Below are 15,588 nucleotides of genomic sequence, written 5' to 3' on the forward strand. Positions count from 1 at the left end.
AACCACAGACAGAGGGTGGGTTGCCTGGTAAAACAACTACAGACAGAGGGTGGGATGGCTGGTAAAACAACTACAGACAGAGGGTGGGTTGGCTGGTAAAACAACTACAGACAGGAGGTGGGTTGGCTGGTAAAACAACTACAGACAGAGGGTGGGTTGGCTGGTAAAACAACCACAGACAGGAGGTGGGTTGGCTGGTAAAACAACTACACACAGAGGATGGGTTGGCTGGTAAAACAACCACAGACAGGAGGTGGGTTGGCTGGTAAAACAACCACAGACAGGAGGTGGGTTGGCTGGTAAAACAACCACAGACAGGAGGTGGGTTGGCTGGTAAAACAACTGCAGACAGAGGGTGGGTTGCCTGGTAAAACAACTACAGACAGGAGGTGGGTTGGCTGGTAAAACAACTACAGACAGAGGGTGGGTTGGCTGGTAAAACAACCACAGACAAGAGGGTGGGTTGGCTGGTAAAACAACTACAGACAGAGGGTGGGTTGGCTGGTAAAACAACTACAGACAGAGGGTGGGTTGGCTGGTAAAACAACTACAGACAGAGGGTGGGTTGGCTGGTAAAACAACTACAGAGAGAGGATGGGTTGGCTGGTAAAACAACCAGAGACAGAGGGTGGGTTGGCTGGTAAAACAACTACAGACAGAGGGTGGGTTGGCTGGTAAAACAACCACAGACAGGAGGTGGGTCGGCTGGTAAAACCACCACAGACAGAGGATGGGTTGGCTGGTAAAACCACCACAGACAGAGGATGGGTTGGCTGGTAAAACAACTACAGACAGAGGGTTGGTTGGCTGGTAAAACAACCAACAAACATTTGACTGGTACTGTAAGTATCTGTTTGGGGTCTGCAAATAAATAGCGTTGGTCATGTAGGGTTTCTATTCATGTAGTAAGAATAGCAAAGTTATTTGAAGTTGGAATGTTGACGCTAGAAAGCCACGGTTACCAATACAACAATGAAGCTTCACCATTAAATTCCGGAACGTTCATTCAAGTCATCCAACTGCTAAGTGACATGTTCACCGCAAACAGAACCCTTGTTGTACACACCTTGGGTTGCCGGGTAAATATAAAATGCCATCGGCGTACTGGTTTTAAAAAATCATGATAGTTTCCTTCAGCCATACTCTTCCACCAGAGATGAACATGGAATCTGGAATGTGGGTTGAACATGAATGTGGCCTTGGTTTAAGGACCACGTTCAGTTGAATGATTGCTTAATGGAATACATTTAGCAGTGACATAACTGCACCACAGCAACAGCTCATTCTGACCCAGAAGGAGGAGATCTCCCATAGGAGGTACATGATTATTACATGCATTTTCTCCTCCATGAAAATACCCTCATATCGTCAAAGGAGAAAGAGGTTATTACCATATCATCATGGGAGAAAGAGGTTATTACCATATCATCAAGGGAGAAAGAGGGTTATAAACTATCATGAAGGGAGAAAGAGTGTTATAACCACATCATGAGGGAGAAAGAGGGTTATAAACTATCATGAAGGGAGAAAGAGTGTTATAACCACATCATGAGGGAGAAAGAGGGTTATAAACTATCATGAAGGGAGAAAGAGGGTTATAAACTATCATAAAGGGAGAAAGAGGGTTATAACCACATCTTGAATGGAGAAAGAGGGTTATAAACACATCATGAAGGGAGAAAGAGGGTTATAAACACATCATGAAGGGAGAAAGAGGGTTATAAACACATCATGAAGGGAGAAAGAGGGTTATAACCACATCATGAAGGGAGAAAGAGGGTTATAAACACATCATGAAGGGAGAAAGAGGGTTATAACCACATCATGAAGGGAGAAAGAGTGTTATAACCACATCATGAGGGAGAAAGAGGGTTATAAACTATCATGAAGGGAGAAAGAGGGTTATAACCACATCATGAAGGGAGAAAGAGGGTTATAACCACATCATGAAGGGAGAAAGAGGGTTATAACCACATCATGAAGGGAGAAAGAGGGTTATAACCACATCTTGAAGGGAGAAAGAGGGTTATAAACACATCATGAAGGGAGAAAGAGGGTTATAACCACATCATGAAGGGAGAAAGAGGGTTATAAACACATCATGAAGGGAGAAAGAGGGTTATAAACACATCATGAAGGGAGAAAGAGGGTTATAAACACATCATGAGGGAGAAAGAGGGTTATAAACACATCTTGAAGGGAGAAAGGGGGTTATAAACACATCTTGAAGGGAGAAAGGGGGTTATAAACTATCATGAAGGGAGAAAGAGGGTTATAAACTATCAGGAAGGGAGAAAGAGGGTTATAACCACATCTTGAATGGAGAAAGCGGGTTATAACTGTCAGGACCCGGTTTCGAACCTGGGTCTCCGGAGTGAGAAACAGTCACTTAACCAACTGAGCCACGAATAGACAGCAGAACCCAGAAGATGAGGCAGACACAGCAGTACTTAAGACGGTGTATTTAATAAAGAAAAAAATCTTAAAATACAAAAATGGCAAATCCAAAAGGTGGTAGGAAAAACACAAAAGAACTCAAAAGAAACTCACCAAAAATAAACAAAAACAAAAAACAGAATACCACAAGAACGTCACCCGGAATCGACAAGAGCACACAGAACACTAGGGCAGGGTGCTAACATACAAACACAGAGCACAGAACTGAGGGAAACAAAGGGTTTAAATACAATCAGGGGAACGAGACACAGGTGCAAACAATAATGGGGATCAAGGGAAAAACACAGGGACAAAAAGCACAATGGGGACATCTACTGACAAAAACCCGGAACAACCCTGGCCAAATCCTGACAGAATCCCCCCCCCTAGGAACGGCTCCTGACGTTCCTACCAGCTCTCTCAGGGTGGAGGACCCTGAACTGACGAATGAGGTCAGGGTCCAGGATGTCTTTGGCAGGAACCCAGGAGCGCTCCTCAGGACCGTAGCCTTCCCAGTCCACCAGATACTGCCAGGACCGCTGCACCCGGCGGGAATCCAGTATCCGGTGGACGGTATAAGCCGGCTGGCCTCCAATGACACGAGGCGGAGGGGAGGTCTGTCTGCCGGGACAAGGGGAGAAAAACAACAGGTTTTAACAATGACACATGAAATGTGGGATTAATCTTAAGGGATCTGGGTAAGTGTAGGCGATAAGAAACTGGGTTAACTCTCCTGGCAACCTTGAAGGGACCGATGTATTTTTGGGACAGCTTGCGAGACTCCACCCGTAGAGGTAAGTCTCTTGTGGAAAGCCAGACTCTCTGGCCGGGGCGCAGGGTAGGCCCGGGACGGCGACGTCTGTTGGCTTGTTGTTGATACCTCTGTGAGGAACGCATCAGATTAAGACGGGTCTTCCTCCACATAAGCCGACAGCGTCTGACGAACCTCAAGGCTGAAGGCACTCTGACTTCTGCCTCCTGGTCCGGGAACAATGGAGGAGCATAGCCAAACTGACACTCGTGCGGGGACATACCAGTGGAGGAGGAGCGCAAGGTGTTGTGCGCGTATTCGGCCCAAACAATAAAGGATGACCATGTGGACGGGTTGTCACGAGTCATACATCGGAGGGTGGTTTCCAGCTCTTGATTCATCCTCTCTGTTTGGCCGTTGGACTCCGGATGATACCCTGAAGATAGACTGGCAGAAGCCCCCATGAGTTGGCAGAAGGCCTTCCAAAACCTTGAGGCGAACTGGGGACCTCTGTCAGAAACCACATCTTGAGGAATGCCGAAGACTCGGAACACATGATTAATTACCAACTCAGCCGTTTCCTTGGCAGAAGGTAACTTAGTCAGAGGGACGAACCTGGCCGCCTTTGAAAACCTGTCGATTATGACTAGGATAGTAGTATTGCCATGGGATGGAGGAAGTCCAGTAATAAAGTCCAATGAGATATGGGACCAGGGTCTGTGGGGAACAGGTAAAGGATGAAGGAGTCCTTGAGGGCGGAGGTGAGAAGATTTGCCCTGGCAGCACACGGGGCAGGCATTGACGAAAGTGGCAACGTCTTCTCTTATGGTAGGCCACCAGAACTTACGCTGGATGAACTCCAAGGTGCGACCTACGCCCGGATGACAGGTGAGGCGAGAGGAGTGCCCCCACAGAAGGACCTGAGTCCTCACTGCCTTGGGGACAAACAACCGATTGGCAGGGCCTCCTTTAGGGTCCGGTTCGCTAGCTTGAGCACGTCTCACGGTATCCTCAACTTGCCACGAGATCGGAGCCACAATCTTAGCAGCAGGAAGGACAGGCATGTCCGTGTCATCTCGAATGGCAGGAGCGTAGACTCGGGACAGGGCATCCGGTTTGAGATTCTTCGACCCGGGCCGATAGGTGAGGATAAACTGGAATCGATTGAAGAAAAGAGACCATCTAGCTTGTCTAGAGTTCAATCGCTTCGCCTGCTGGATATACTCCAGATTTTTGTGGTCCGTAAGCACTTGAAACGGGTGAGAAGCCCCCTCGAGCCAGTGTCTCCATTCCTTCAATGCCATCTTAACCGCTAGGAGTTCACGATCCCCCACATCGTAGTTCCTCTCAGTCGGGGTAAGCCGGTGTGAGAAGAAAGCGCACGGATGAAGCTTCTTGTCTTCACCCCTCTGAGACAGGACAGCTCCAACACCAACCTCTGATGCGTCTACCTCCACCACAAATGGTTCATCCGTAGTCGGTAGTATCAGGATGGGAGCAGAGAGGATGCGCTGCTTGAGTCCTTGGAAGGCCGTCTCAGCTTCTCTTCCCCAAAAAAACCTTGCATTGCCACCTTTGGTTAAAGCTGAGAGAGGAGCTGCCACCAAACTGAAGTTCTTGATGAACTTGCGGTAAAAGTTTGTGAAGCCCAGGAAACGCTGAACATCCTTAACGGATTTGGGGTGGGCCAATCCGCTACCGCCCTACCTTCCTGGGGTCCATTTGGATTCGACCGGGTTCCACTACAAATCCCAGGAATTGTACTCGGGATGAATGGAATTCACATTTTTCCGGCTTAACGTACAGATGGCTGTCCAGGAGGCGTTTGAGTACTTGTCTGACATGCTTAGTGTGTTCTTGAAGGGAGCTCGAAAAGATGAGGATGTCATCCAAGTAAACGAACACAAATATGTTAAGCATATCCCTAAGCACATCGTTTATGAGCGCTTGGAACACCGCTGGGGCGTTGGTCAGGCCGAAGGGCATCACCAAGTATTCATAGTGACCAGTAGGCGTGTTGAAAGCGGTCTTCCACTCGTCACCAGGTCTGATCCGCACAAGATGGTATGCGTTCCGCAGGTCAAGCTTAGTGAAAACAACTGCTTCCTGGAGCAGCTCGAAGGCTGTGGCCATAAGGGGTAGCGGGTAACGGTTACGGACGGTTATGTCATTGAGTCCCCGGTAGTCGATGCAAGGACGTAACCCACCATCTTTCTTGGCCACAAAGAAAAACCCTGCTCCCGCCGGGGAGGTTGATGGACGCATGAGGCCTGCTTCCAGAGAGTCCTTGATGTAGGTATCCATAGCAGCTCGTTCGGGTGGAGATAGGGAAAAGATCCGACCCCTAGGGGGCAAGTGCCCGGAAACAGGTCGATGGGGCAATCGTAAGATCTATGGGGTGGTAGCATGGTGGCCCTCTGTTTGCTAAACACCAGTTTGAGGTCATGGTAACACTCGGGAACTCGGGTCAGGTCGATGGATTCTAAAGACTCGGGAGTAGAACTCGGGAATTCTGGAAAATACAAGTAGCTTGGCACGTAGGACCCCACTGCTTGATAGTGCCCACAGACCAGTCGATGTGAGGGTTATGGCTGTGAAGCCAGGGGTATCCAAGGACGAGAGGGAACTCGGAACAGGAGATCAAATGAAAGTTCATCAATTCCTGGTGTTGTGAAACTGAAAGTCTCAAGGAGGTAGTGACATGAGTGACAAGTCCAGATCCCAAAGGGCTTCCATCCAATGTAGTAACCCTCATGGGGTCGCTTAGAAGTTCAGAGGGAACGCCATTCTCCTTCGCCCAGACACCATCCATGAAGTTACCTGCGGCTCCAGAGTCTACCAAGGCTTGAAGGTGAAGCTTGTGGTTGTCCCAGGAGAGGGTGACTGGAATGAGCAGACGGGAGTTGGACGGATGGGAGGAGGTTATGTTTCCCGTTACAGTTCCCCCGGTCTGTACGGGACAGAGCGTTTCCCTGGAGCCCGGGACACGTGGAACGGAAATGGCCCGGTTTGCCGCAATATAGACAGCGTCGCTCCCTCATCCGGCGGTCTCTCTCAGCCTGGGAGATGCGTCCAATCTGCATGGGTTCCGGTGGAGCCAGTGATGATAAAGGTGGGGACTCGGAGCTGGGACTGATAGGAGCTAGAGGTCTACGGTTGAGTTCTCTCTCTCTCAGACGCTGGTCAATGCGTGAGGCCAACTTGATCAGGGACTCGAGATTGTCCTGTGGTTCCCGAGTGGCCAGTTCATCTTGGATAGTGTCGGAAAGGCCTTTCAGAAAGCACACCGTGAGCGCCTCGTTGTTCCAGCCACTCGCTGCTGCCACCGTGCGGAACTGGATGGCATAGTCCGTCACGCTGCGCCAACCTTGATGGAGAGTCAGGAGCTGTTTGGCTGAGTCAGAACCACTGCTTGGGCCTTGAAACACTCGTTTGAATTCCTCAGCAAAGGCAGAGTAGCTGGCACAGCAGGAACTATGGGCATCCCACACAGCAGTAGCCCAGGCCAGGGCTTTTTTCCGACAGCAGGGTGATGATATATGCGATCTTAGACCGGTCGGTGGGAAACGACGAGGGTTGCAGCTCAAAGGAGAGAGAACATTGAGTGAGAAACCCTTTACAAGCACTTGGATCACCTGAGAACCGTTGGGGAGGTGGAAGACGAGGTTCAGCCAGGGGGTTAACTGCCATGGGTACGTGAACTTGAGGTACTGGGACGGGAACTGTTGCCGGGGTAAGTCGATCAGATATTTGCTTAATGGAAGTCAGCATCTCCGACAGAAGATGAGAATGTCTAGCCATTAAGGCCTCTTGCTGAACCAGGGCGGCTTCGTGGCGTTGGACAGTCTCCTGGTGGTGGGACAGTGTGGCAAAAGGTCCTGGGAACTGGCTGCCTCTGGGTTCATTTTTGGCTCTGTGTTTCTGTCAGGACCCGGTTTCGAACCTGGGTCTCCGGAGTGAGAAACAGTCACTTAACCAACTGAGCCACGAATAGACAGCAGAACCCAGAAGATGAGGCAGACACAGCAGTACTTAAGACGGTGTATTTAATAAAGAAAACATCTTAAAATACAAAAATGGCAAATCCAAAAGGTGGTAGGAAAAACACAAAAGAACTCAAAAGAAACTCACCAAAAATAAACAAAAACAAAAAACAGAATACCACAAGAACGTCACCCGGAATCGACAAGAGCACACAGAACACTAGGGCAGGGTGCTAACATACAAACACAGAGCACAGAACTGAGGGAAACAAAGGGTTTAAATACAATCAGGGGAACGAGACACAGGTGCAAACAATAATGGGGATCAAGGGAAAAACACAGGGACAAAAAGCACAATGGGGACATCTACTGACAAAAACCCGGAACAACCCTGGCCAAATCCTGACAATAACCATGTCTTTTTACAGTACATTCTGAGAGTTCAGACCTCGTAACTTTTTCAACATTTTGTTACTTTACAGCCTTATTCTGAAATGGATTCAATTGTTTTTTCCCCTCATCAATCTACACACAACACCCCATAATGATGAACAATTTTGTAAAATGTATAACAAAATAAAACACTGAAATAACAAATGTACCTAAGTATTGAGACTCTTCACTCAGTACTTTGTTGAAGCACCTTAACCAGCGATAGAGTCTTCTTGGGTATGACGCTACAAGCTTGGCACAACTGTACTTGGGGAATTACTCCCGTTTTTCTCTACAGATCCTCTCAAGCTCAGTCAGGTCGGATTATCAGCAGATGTTCAATTTCTTTTTTTTTTACCTTTATTTAACTAGGCAAGTCAGTTAAGAACAAATTCTTATTTTCAATGACGGCCTAGGAAGAGTGGGTTAACTGCCTGTTCAGGGGCAGAACGACAGATTTGTACCTTGTCAGCTCGGGGATTTGAACTTGCAACCTTCCGGTTACTACATGGGTTCATGTCCGGGCTCTGGCTGGGCCACTCATGGACATTCAGAGACTTGTCCCGATGCCACTCCTTCGTCGGCTTGGCTGTTTGCGTAGGGTCGTTGCTCTGTTGGAAGGTGAACCTTTGTCCCAGTCTGAGGTCCTGAGAATTCTGGAGCAGTTTTCATCAAGGTACTTTGTTCCGATCATCTTTCCCTCGATACTGACTAGTCTCCCAGTCCCCTGCCGCTGAAAAACATGTCCACAGCATGATGCTGCCACTACCATGCTACACCGTAGGGATGGTGCCAGGTTTCCTCCGGACATGACGCTTGGCATTCAGGCCAAAGAGTTCAATTTTGGTTTCATCAGACCAGCATATTGTTTCTCATGGTCTGAGAGCCCTTTAGGTGCCTTTAGGTAAACTCCAAGCGGTCATGTCACGTGTCTTTTACTGAGGAGTGGCTTCTGTTTGGCCACTCTACCACAAAGCACTGATTGGTGAAGTGCTGCAGAGATGGTTGTCCTTCTGGAAGGTTCTTCCATCGCCACAGAGGAACTCTGGAGCCATCAGGTTCTTGGTCACCTCCCTGACAAAGGCCCTTCTCCAGCGATTGCACAGTTTTGCCAGGTGGCCAACTCTAGGAGAATTCTTGGTGGTTCCAAACTTGTTCCATTTAAGAATGATTGAGGTCACTGTGTTCTTGAGGACCTTCAATGATACAGACATATTTTGGTACCCTTCCCCAGATCTGTGCCTCGATACAATCCTGTCTCGGAGCTCTACGGACAATTTATTTGACCTTTTGGCTTGATTTTTTGCTCTGACCATGCACTGTCAACTGTGGAATCTTATATAGACTTGTGTGTGCCCTTCCAAATCATGTCCAATCAATTGAACTTACCACAGGTGGACTCCAATCAAGTTGTAGATAAAATCTCAGGGATGATCACTGGAAACAGGTTGACCCTGAGCACATTTTCGATTCTCATAGCAAAGGGTCTGAATATTTATGTAATTTTTTTTCTTCAGTTTTTAGTTTTAATAAATGTGCAAAACTTTCTAATAACGTTCTATAAACCTGGATTTGCTTTACCATTATTGTAACGACGTTCTTCGTTTGTCGAAAGAGAGTCGGACCGAAATGCAGCGTGTTTGTTACTCATGTTTATTAGTGTAAACAAATAACGAAACTATACATGAAATAACGAATAAATACAAAACAACAAAACGGAACGTGAAACCTATTACAGCCTGGTGAAACTAACACAGAGACAGGAACAATCACCCACGAAATACAAAGCGAAACCCAGGCTACCTAAATACAGTTCCCAATCAGAGACAACGAGAATCACCTGACTCTGATTGAGAACCGCCTCAGGCAGCCAAACCTATGAAACACACACCCCTAATCAGCTACAATCCCAATAACTAAAAAAACCCACTAAATACAACAAACAATAAACCCATGTCACACCCTGGCCTGACCAACTAATTAACTAAAACACAAAATACTAAGACCAAGGCGTGACAATTATGGGTTATTGTGTGTAGGTTGATGCCGAATTTGTTTTACTTAATCCATTTTTGAATAAGGCTGTAACAACAAAATGTGGAAAACGTCAGGTTGTCTGAATACATTCCAAAAGCACTGTGGAGCAACCCTGACCAACTTCTGCAGCAGGGAGACTCCTTCTTGCTGTTCATATTAAATCTACAGACTGTAAATGATGTCAATCATTATGTTTCATGTATTATTTAGTGAAGCTGAATGGGAGAGGCACAATTCATCCACACACTTGTTGATATAAAACGAAAGACAAGACGAGTGTCAAGGTTGGAATAAATTGGGATCTAGATGCAGAACAGCACAATGAGCTCTGGTGTTTTTAATCAATTATTTATCCAATATTTTAATTATCCGAAAGCTGAGAATGATCAAAGCCACTGTTCGAGCCCCACTGCCTTCGCTCGCTAAGACACTCTTCCACCGCTTTGATGTGGGTAAGCATCACATGCACTTATCTCCATCTCTGTGCCGGGCATGGCTGTGGGTGCTTGGAAAGCAGTGGTCTGGAGAGGCGTAAAGATGGAGAGGAGAGGGTCAGCGACCCAGCACTACAGAGTTGGATCACACATTATTCTCTCCTGTAAACTGTGATATACAATAAACATAGGCTAGAAACTAAGGTTACTTTAAGGTCGTCTTTTGAAGAACTTTCTCTGTTCAACTGTGTTGCGTTATCACACATTTAATTGGTTGGTGAGGTCTGTATCGCAAAGCTATTTACAACGTGAAATGTTGAATAGAACATAATACCAAAGGAATGTACCATTATTCTCTCCTGTAAACTGTACCAAAGGAATGTACCATTATTCTCTCCTGCAAACTGTACCAAAGGAATGTACCATTATTCTCTCCTGTAAACTGTACAAAGGAATGTACCATTATTCTTGCCTGTAAACTGTACCAAAAGAATGTACCATTATTCTCTCCTGTAAACTGTACCAAAGGAATGTACCATTATTCTCTCCTGTAAACTGTACCAAAGGAATGTACCATTATTCTCTCCTGTAAACTGTACCAAAGGAATGTACCATAAACGTTTGATCACTACGTTTGGTTAACAATGTAAATAAAACACCTCTTCAAACAACGTTGACGAGTACAGAATTTCAGCTCCAAACTCTGTCTTCATGTTTGACGCATTAAATCTTTTTTTATTTTTTTTATTAGGTTTCAGTCTCAATGGCAAGATAATATTAACGCTAAGAGGACCAACTACAGTCCACTAATACTCTGAGGGGATCCAGTTAAAGGAAAAGCTAAAAGCTAGTCTGATTACCTCATTCGAGTCTAACATTAGGAAGCTAGATCAGTTTAATTCCTCTTTGGGAGAGGCGGGACGCAAATGTCTCAACTGGTCATTTGCCAGGGAACATGCAGAGCGCCAGATTCAAATAAAATACTATAAAATTCAAACTTTCATTAAATCACACATGTAAGATACTCAATTAAAGCTACACTCGTTGTGAACCCAGCCAACATGTCAGATTTTTAAAATACTTTTCGGCGAAAGCATAAGAAGCTATTATCTAATCGCCTGCACCATCTGCACCAGCAGTAAACAAAGGAGCTAGCATATTACAACCCTGCAGGCGCTACACAAAACGCTGAAATAAAATATAAAACATGCATTACCTTTGACGAGCTTCTTTTGTTGGCACTCCAATATGTCCCATAAACATCACAATTGGTCCTTTTGTTTGATTAATTCCGTCTATATATATCCAAAATGTCCATTTATAAAGCGCGTTTGATCCAGAAAAAAACAGCTTACAAAAAATGCAACGTCACTACAAAATATTTCAAAAGTTGCCTATAAACTTTGCCAAAATATTTCAAACTACTTTTGTAATACAACTTTAGGTATTTTTAAACGTTAATAATCGATCAAATTGTAGACGGGTCTTTCTGTGTTCAATACAGGGATGAAAACAAACCAGTGATTCTTTTCATGTCTTGCGCAACTCTCAACAGTGTACCCAGTTCCTAGTTGGACTACTTCTTCATTGCACAAAGGAATAACCTCAACCAAATTCCAAAGACTGGTGACATCCAGTGGAAGCGGTAGGAACTGAAAACAGGTTCCTAAGAAATATCCCTTGGCAATAACAACGCAGGGAACAGAGAGAGGAAGAAAAAAAATCTGAACAGTTCGTCCTCTGGGTTTTGCCTGCTACGTAAGTTCTGTTATACTCACAGACATGATTCAAATAAACAGGCAGTTCAGATCAATCAAACGTCTGATCTATAACACATTTCTTCCGACATAATACTAACACAGGTCCTATCATGGTTTGACCAGTTATTTGCTAATTAATTTGGGTTGATTACTCTTTTCTTACTCTGCCTGGGGAAGGATTGTCACTTGGCAGCGTTCACCCTCATTAACAACTTAATAATTTACGGGGCAATCATCTTAAAAAGACGTTTTGAACTTCTAGCCCATTTACCTCTATACCCTAAAGGATAACACTATTTATACCCATTCTCCAACGCATCCAATCTGCTAACCTCAGAAAAGTGTGACTGAGTCGCAAATTGTCCCCTATTCCTTATATAGTGCACACTGCCTTATGGGTCCTGGTCCAATGTAGTGCAATATATTTAGGGAATAGGGTGTCGTTTGGGATGCTGGCAGTCTTCCGACAGCTTATTGACATTTTCCATTACTGGGCTGCACACACATATGGTCCTCTGGCTAGCCAGACCACAGGCTCAGTCGCATTTCTGAATGTTGCTCTATTTTTCACTGCTGTGAGACAATAACACAGTTGAACTTGACCCAAGCATTCTCATCGTTCTCCTGCAAATTCGTTTTTTTTTGTTGCATAGGCTATAGGAAATGCATAGGTTGGCATGAAGTTTTCACCAGTATCATCTAAACTGTAATAGACAGTGCTTGCTTGTTAGCTTGTTGCTACATTACACCACTTATTTGTGACCTAACAAGACACATGCTTCTATGTCAGGGATATTGTGTTTGTACTGTAGCGTGTACTAGGTTCTGTTACTGTTGTATCACATTCACAACACATATAAAACACAGATTGTTCACACTCACAGCTCCACTGTCCTTCAGTGAACAAAGTGTGATCTCTTGATTTGTTGACATATTACTGCACTTTCTGTATAAATATACTCACTTCATAGTTCCCGTTCATCATTTCACATTAGTGGGGGGGGGGGGGGATTTCTTGATGTGTTGATAACGTACTTTTTGTTCATCATTTCACCTCAGTCAGTAACCCTCTCAGCTTGTCTTTCTCTTTCATATGTTTCCCTTCACCCTCATCTTCCTCAGTCAGTAACCCTCTCAGCTTGTCGACATCATCAATGTTTCCCTTCACCCTCATCTTCCTCAGTCAGTAACCCTCTCAGCTTGTCGACATCATCAATGTTTCCCTTCATCCTCATCTTCCTCAGTCACGTGGTCACATTATTATACACAGCACAAAAGAAAACAACATTGGTAATAAAACATTTTTAAATACTGTTATCTCTCTCTCTCTCTCTCTCTCTAAGCTATTATCTGGTCCCCTGGGACAAGAGACTATATCCTGCAGTCTTGTGGGCCTCTTTGTTCCCAATTTAGAAGCTTGACACTGTTTATTGTTCATTTTTGATGCTTCGTTTGATATTCGGTGTTCTTTCACCGCTGACATGCCAACACATCTTTATCGGTGTCAGTTATAACGGTCTTGTCGTGTGATGTCAGGTTCTGCATCGAACACACGTTACATTTTCTTACGAGGGTGTATTTTCTAACAGAGCAGTATAACAATTTGACTTATAGCAGCATTCGTTCTCTCCCTGAGAAATCAATACAGATCTGAAGTCTCCATTCTATCTGAAACAGAAAGCCATCTTTGAGCGTATAGATGAACTTTGACCTGCTTATATCATAAACATTTATCGGAGCGTTTAACAACAACAATCAGGTCAAAATAATATTTCACATCAATTGTGTCCCTGAAGATGACATTCCATATGAACCATCTTTAAGGCTTGACTCTTTAATTACAGATAAAATCAATACTGTGGTTGAATGCAGTGCAATCATGGACAGTATACAATAATGTCTTTTTTCTCTCCTTCCCACCATGTGTTATTACAGGAGGGCTGTCTTCTCAGCAAGATAACGGCTGTAAACGTAAGTCTAACACTACTGCATGCCACTTTTCTTAACACTATTTCCCCACAATGCATTTTCTCAGACATTTGATTGATTTATTTTCACGCAAAAAATGCAAAACAACTCCGGACTTGGAACCATTTCGTGTGTTGTTGTTCCATGCCATGCTCTATGTCTATGAACCTTACCTGTCAGTTTAACTTTGAAACTAAGAACAAGACAGCTGATGAACATTCTAACGATGCATTAAACAAACAGGTTAATTGTCAGGGCAGAGTTGTTATTTTGATTATCTAGTCATTAGTCAGGTCAATTAAATACAAGTAGCTTCAAGCAAAATGCATTCCTTTGTTTTTTGCAGATGTCACTTTGTGAGTTGTTTGTAAAGGTGTTAGATTCGTCTTGTCTTGCATGCATGGGTAATTCTTTAATTGTCATGAAAGGACACTCTTCTTCACTAGAATGTTGTTTCCTTCACGGGCTGTTTTGTACCACGTTAAAGCCCTGAAGGTGCAGAATGCATCCAATTCAGTTCTTGAAATTGAAGAAATATGTTCTCTGTTTGGATTGCTGATGTTATGGTTTATAATTTAAAGTTTTTCTGTAAGACTCGGTGATGTAGAAACAACGTTCTTTTCAAATTCTCTCAGTTTCTTTATGTTTGATGGCACAGCTCTACCTGACTTGTTCCTACGGCAACAAAAGACAGCACCCTTTTTTCGCTCTTACGGCAGCCAGACCACATAACAGCAAATGGAATTATACTGCAACACATGACCTTCATGTCTTCTGTTACCTTTCATCTATTTTTCACTTTCGTGTTCTTACAATTTCTTACAATAAATCTATTTTTCTCATATATTGTATATTGCAACACTTAACCCAGGCCTTGGAGTTCAGTTGACTGAATTCTGTTCTGTATGTATAGCCTTGAGCTTGTCACTATGTGACCGACAGCGTTGCACCCAGTCCTCATGCAAGACCCATCACAATACTGTGTTAACCCTTTGAACTAAAGTCTTGCCTTCAGCTTGGGGAGCTAATTATCCAAGTCTCATCTCTTGACTGGTTCACCGACCCTCCTCTATTACATAGTTGTCGTGGCCAGAACGCTAATGATGAAGTAATTACAGTCCCGGCAAGAACAATTGATATTCATGTGCATCATATAAAGTGATGCATTACACAATATTTAACAAGGATAACAGTTTAGACAGGTTTCATCTCACCTGTTCATTGCAGGGTTTCAGAGTGCAAAATATACATGTTTTACAACTGAGCAGGCTTGCACTATGATCTGGAATGTGGACAAATTGTTGTTGGTGAATAGTGTCCTGGTTTAATTTGCCATGTTTCAGATTCTACTTCCTGTTTAACTGTACTAGATCAAGACATAGCTCCACTATATATATATATTAGTCCTGTCTGACAGTATTCATACCCTTTGCCTTTTTCCAAATTTTATGGAGTTACAGCCTGAAATTAAAATTGATTCAATTTCGATTTTATGTCACTGGCCTACATACCGATTAATGTCAAAAGTGGAATTATTCTTTTAGAAAAATTGTTACAAATTAATTAAAAATGAAAAGCTTAAAATGTCTTGATTCAATAATTATTCAACCCCTTAGTTATGGAAAGCCTAAATACATTCAGGAGTAAAACATGTGCTTAACTAGTCACATAATAAGTTGCATGGAGTCACTCTGTGTCACTCCTTGACCTTAGATATCTCTGTTTTCTTTATATTTTGGTTAGGTCAGGGTGTGACACCTTTTATTTAGGTAGCCATTTCCCTTTGG

General features: G+C 44.2%; 1 protein-coding gene across 1 annotated transcript in view; it reads left to right on the forward strand.

The window, feature by feature from the left end:
* Positions 1-15,588, forward strand: part of LOC135526775 (protocadherin-11 X-linked-like) — a 309,098-nt gene that overhangs the window by 173,439 nt on the left and 120,071 nt on the right. Inside the window, exon 5 of the mRNA XM_064955432.1 lies at positions 13,769-13,804. Coding sequence (XP_064811504.1) covers positions 13,769-13,804 — 36 coding nt within the window. The remainder of the gene's footprint in view (positions 1-13,768; positions 13,805-15,588) is intronic.

This window comes from Oncorhynchus masou, chromosome 32 (genome assembly GCF_036934945.1).
Source record: "Oncorhynchus masou masou isolate Uvic2021 chromosome 32, UVic_Omas_1.1, whole genome shotgun sequence".
In the NCBI taxonomy this organism is placed as follows: Eukaryota; Metazoa; Chordata; class Actinopteri; order Salmoniformes; family Salmonidae; genus Oncorhynchus; species Oncorhynchus masou.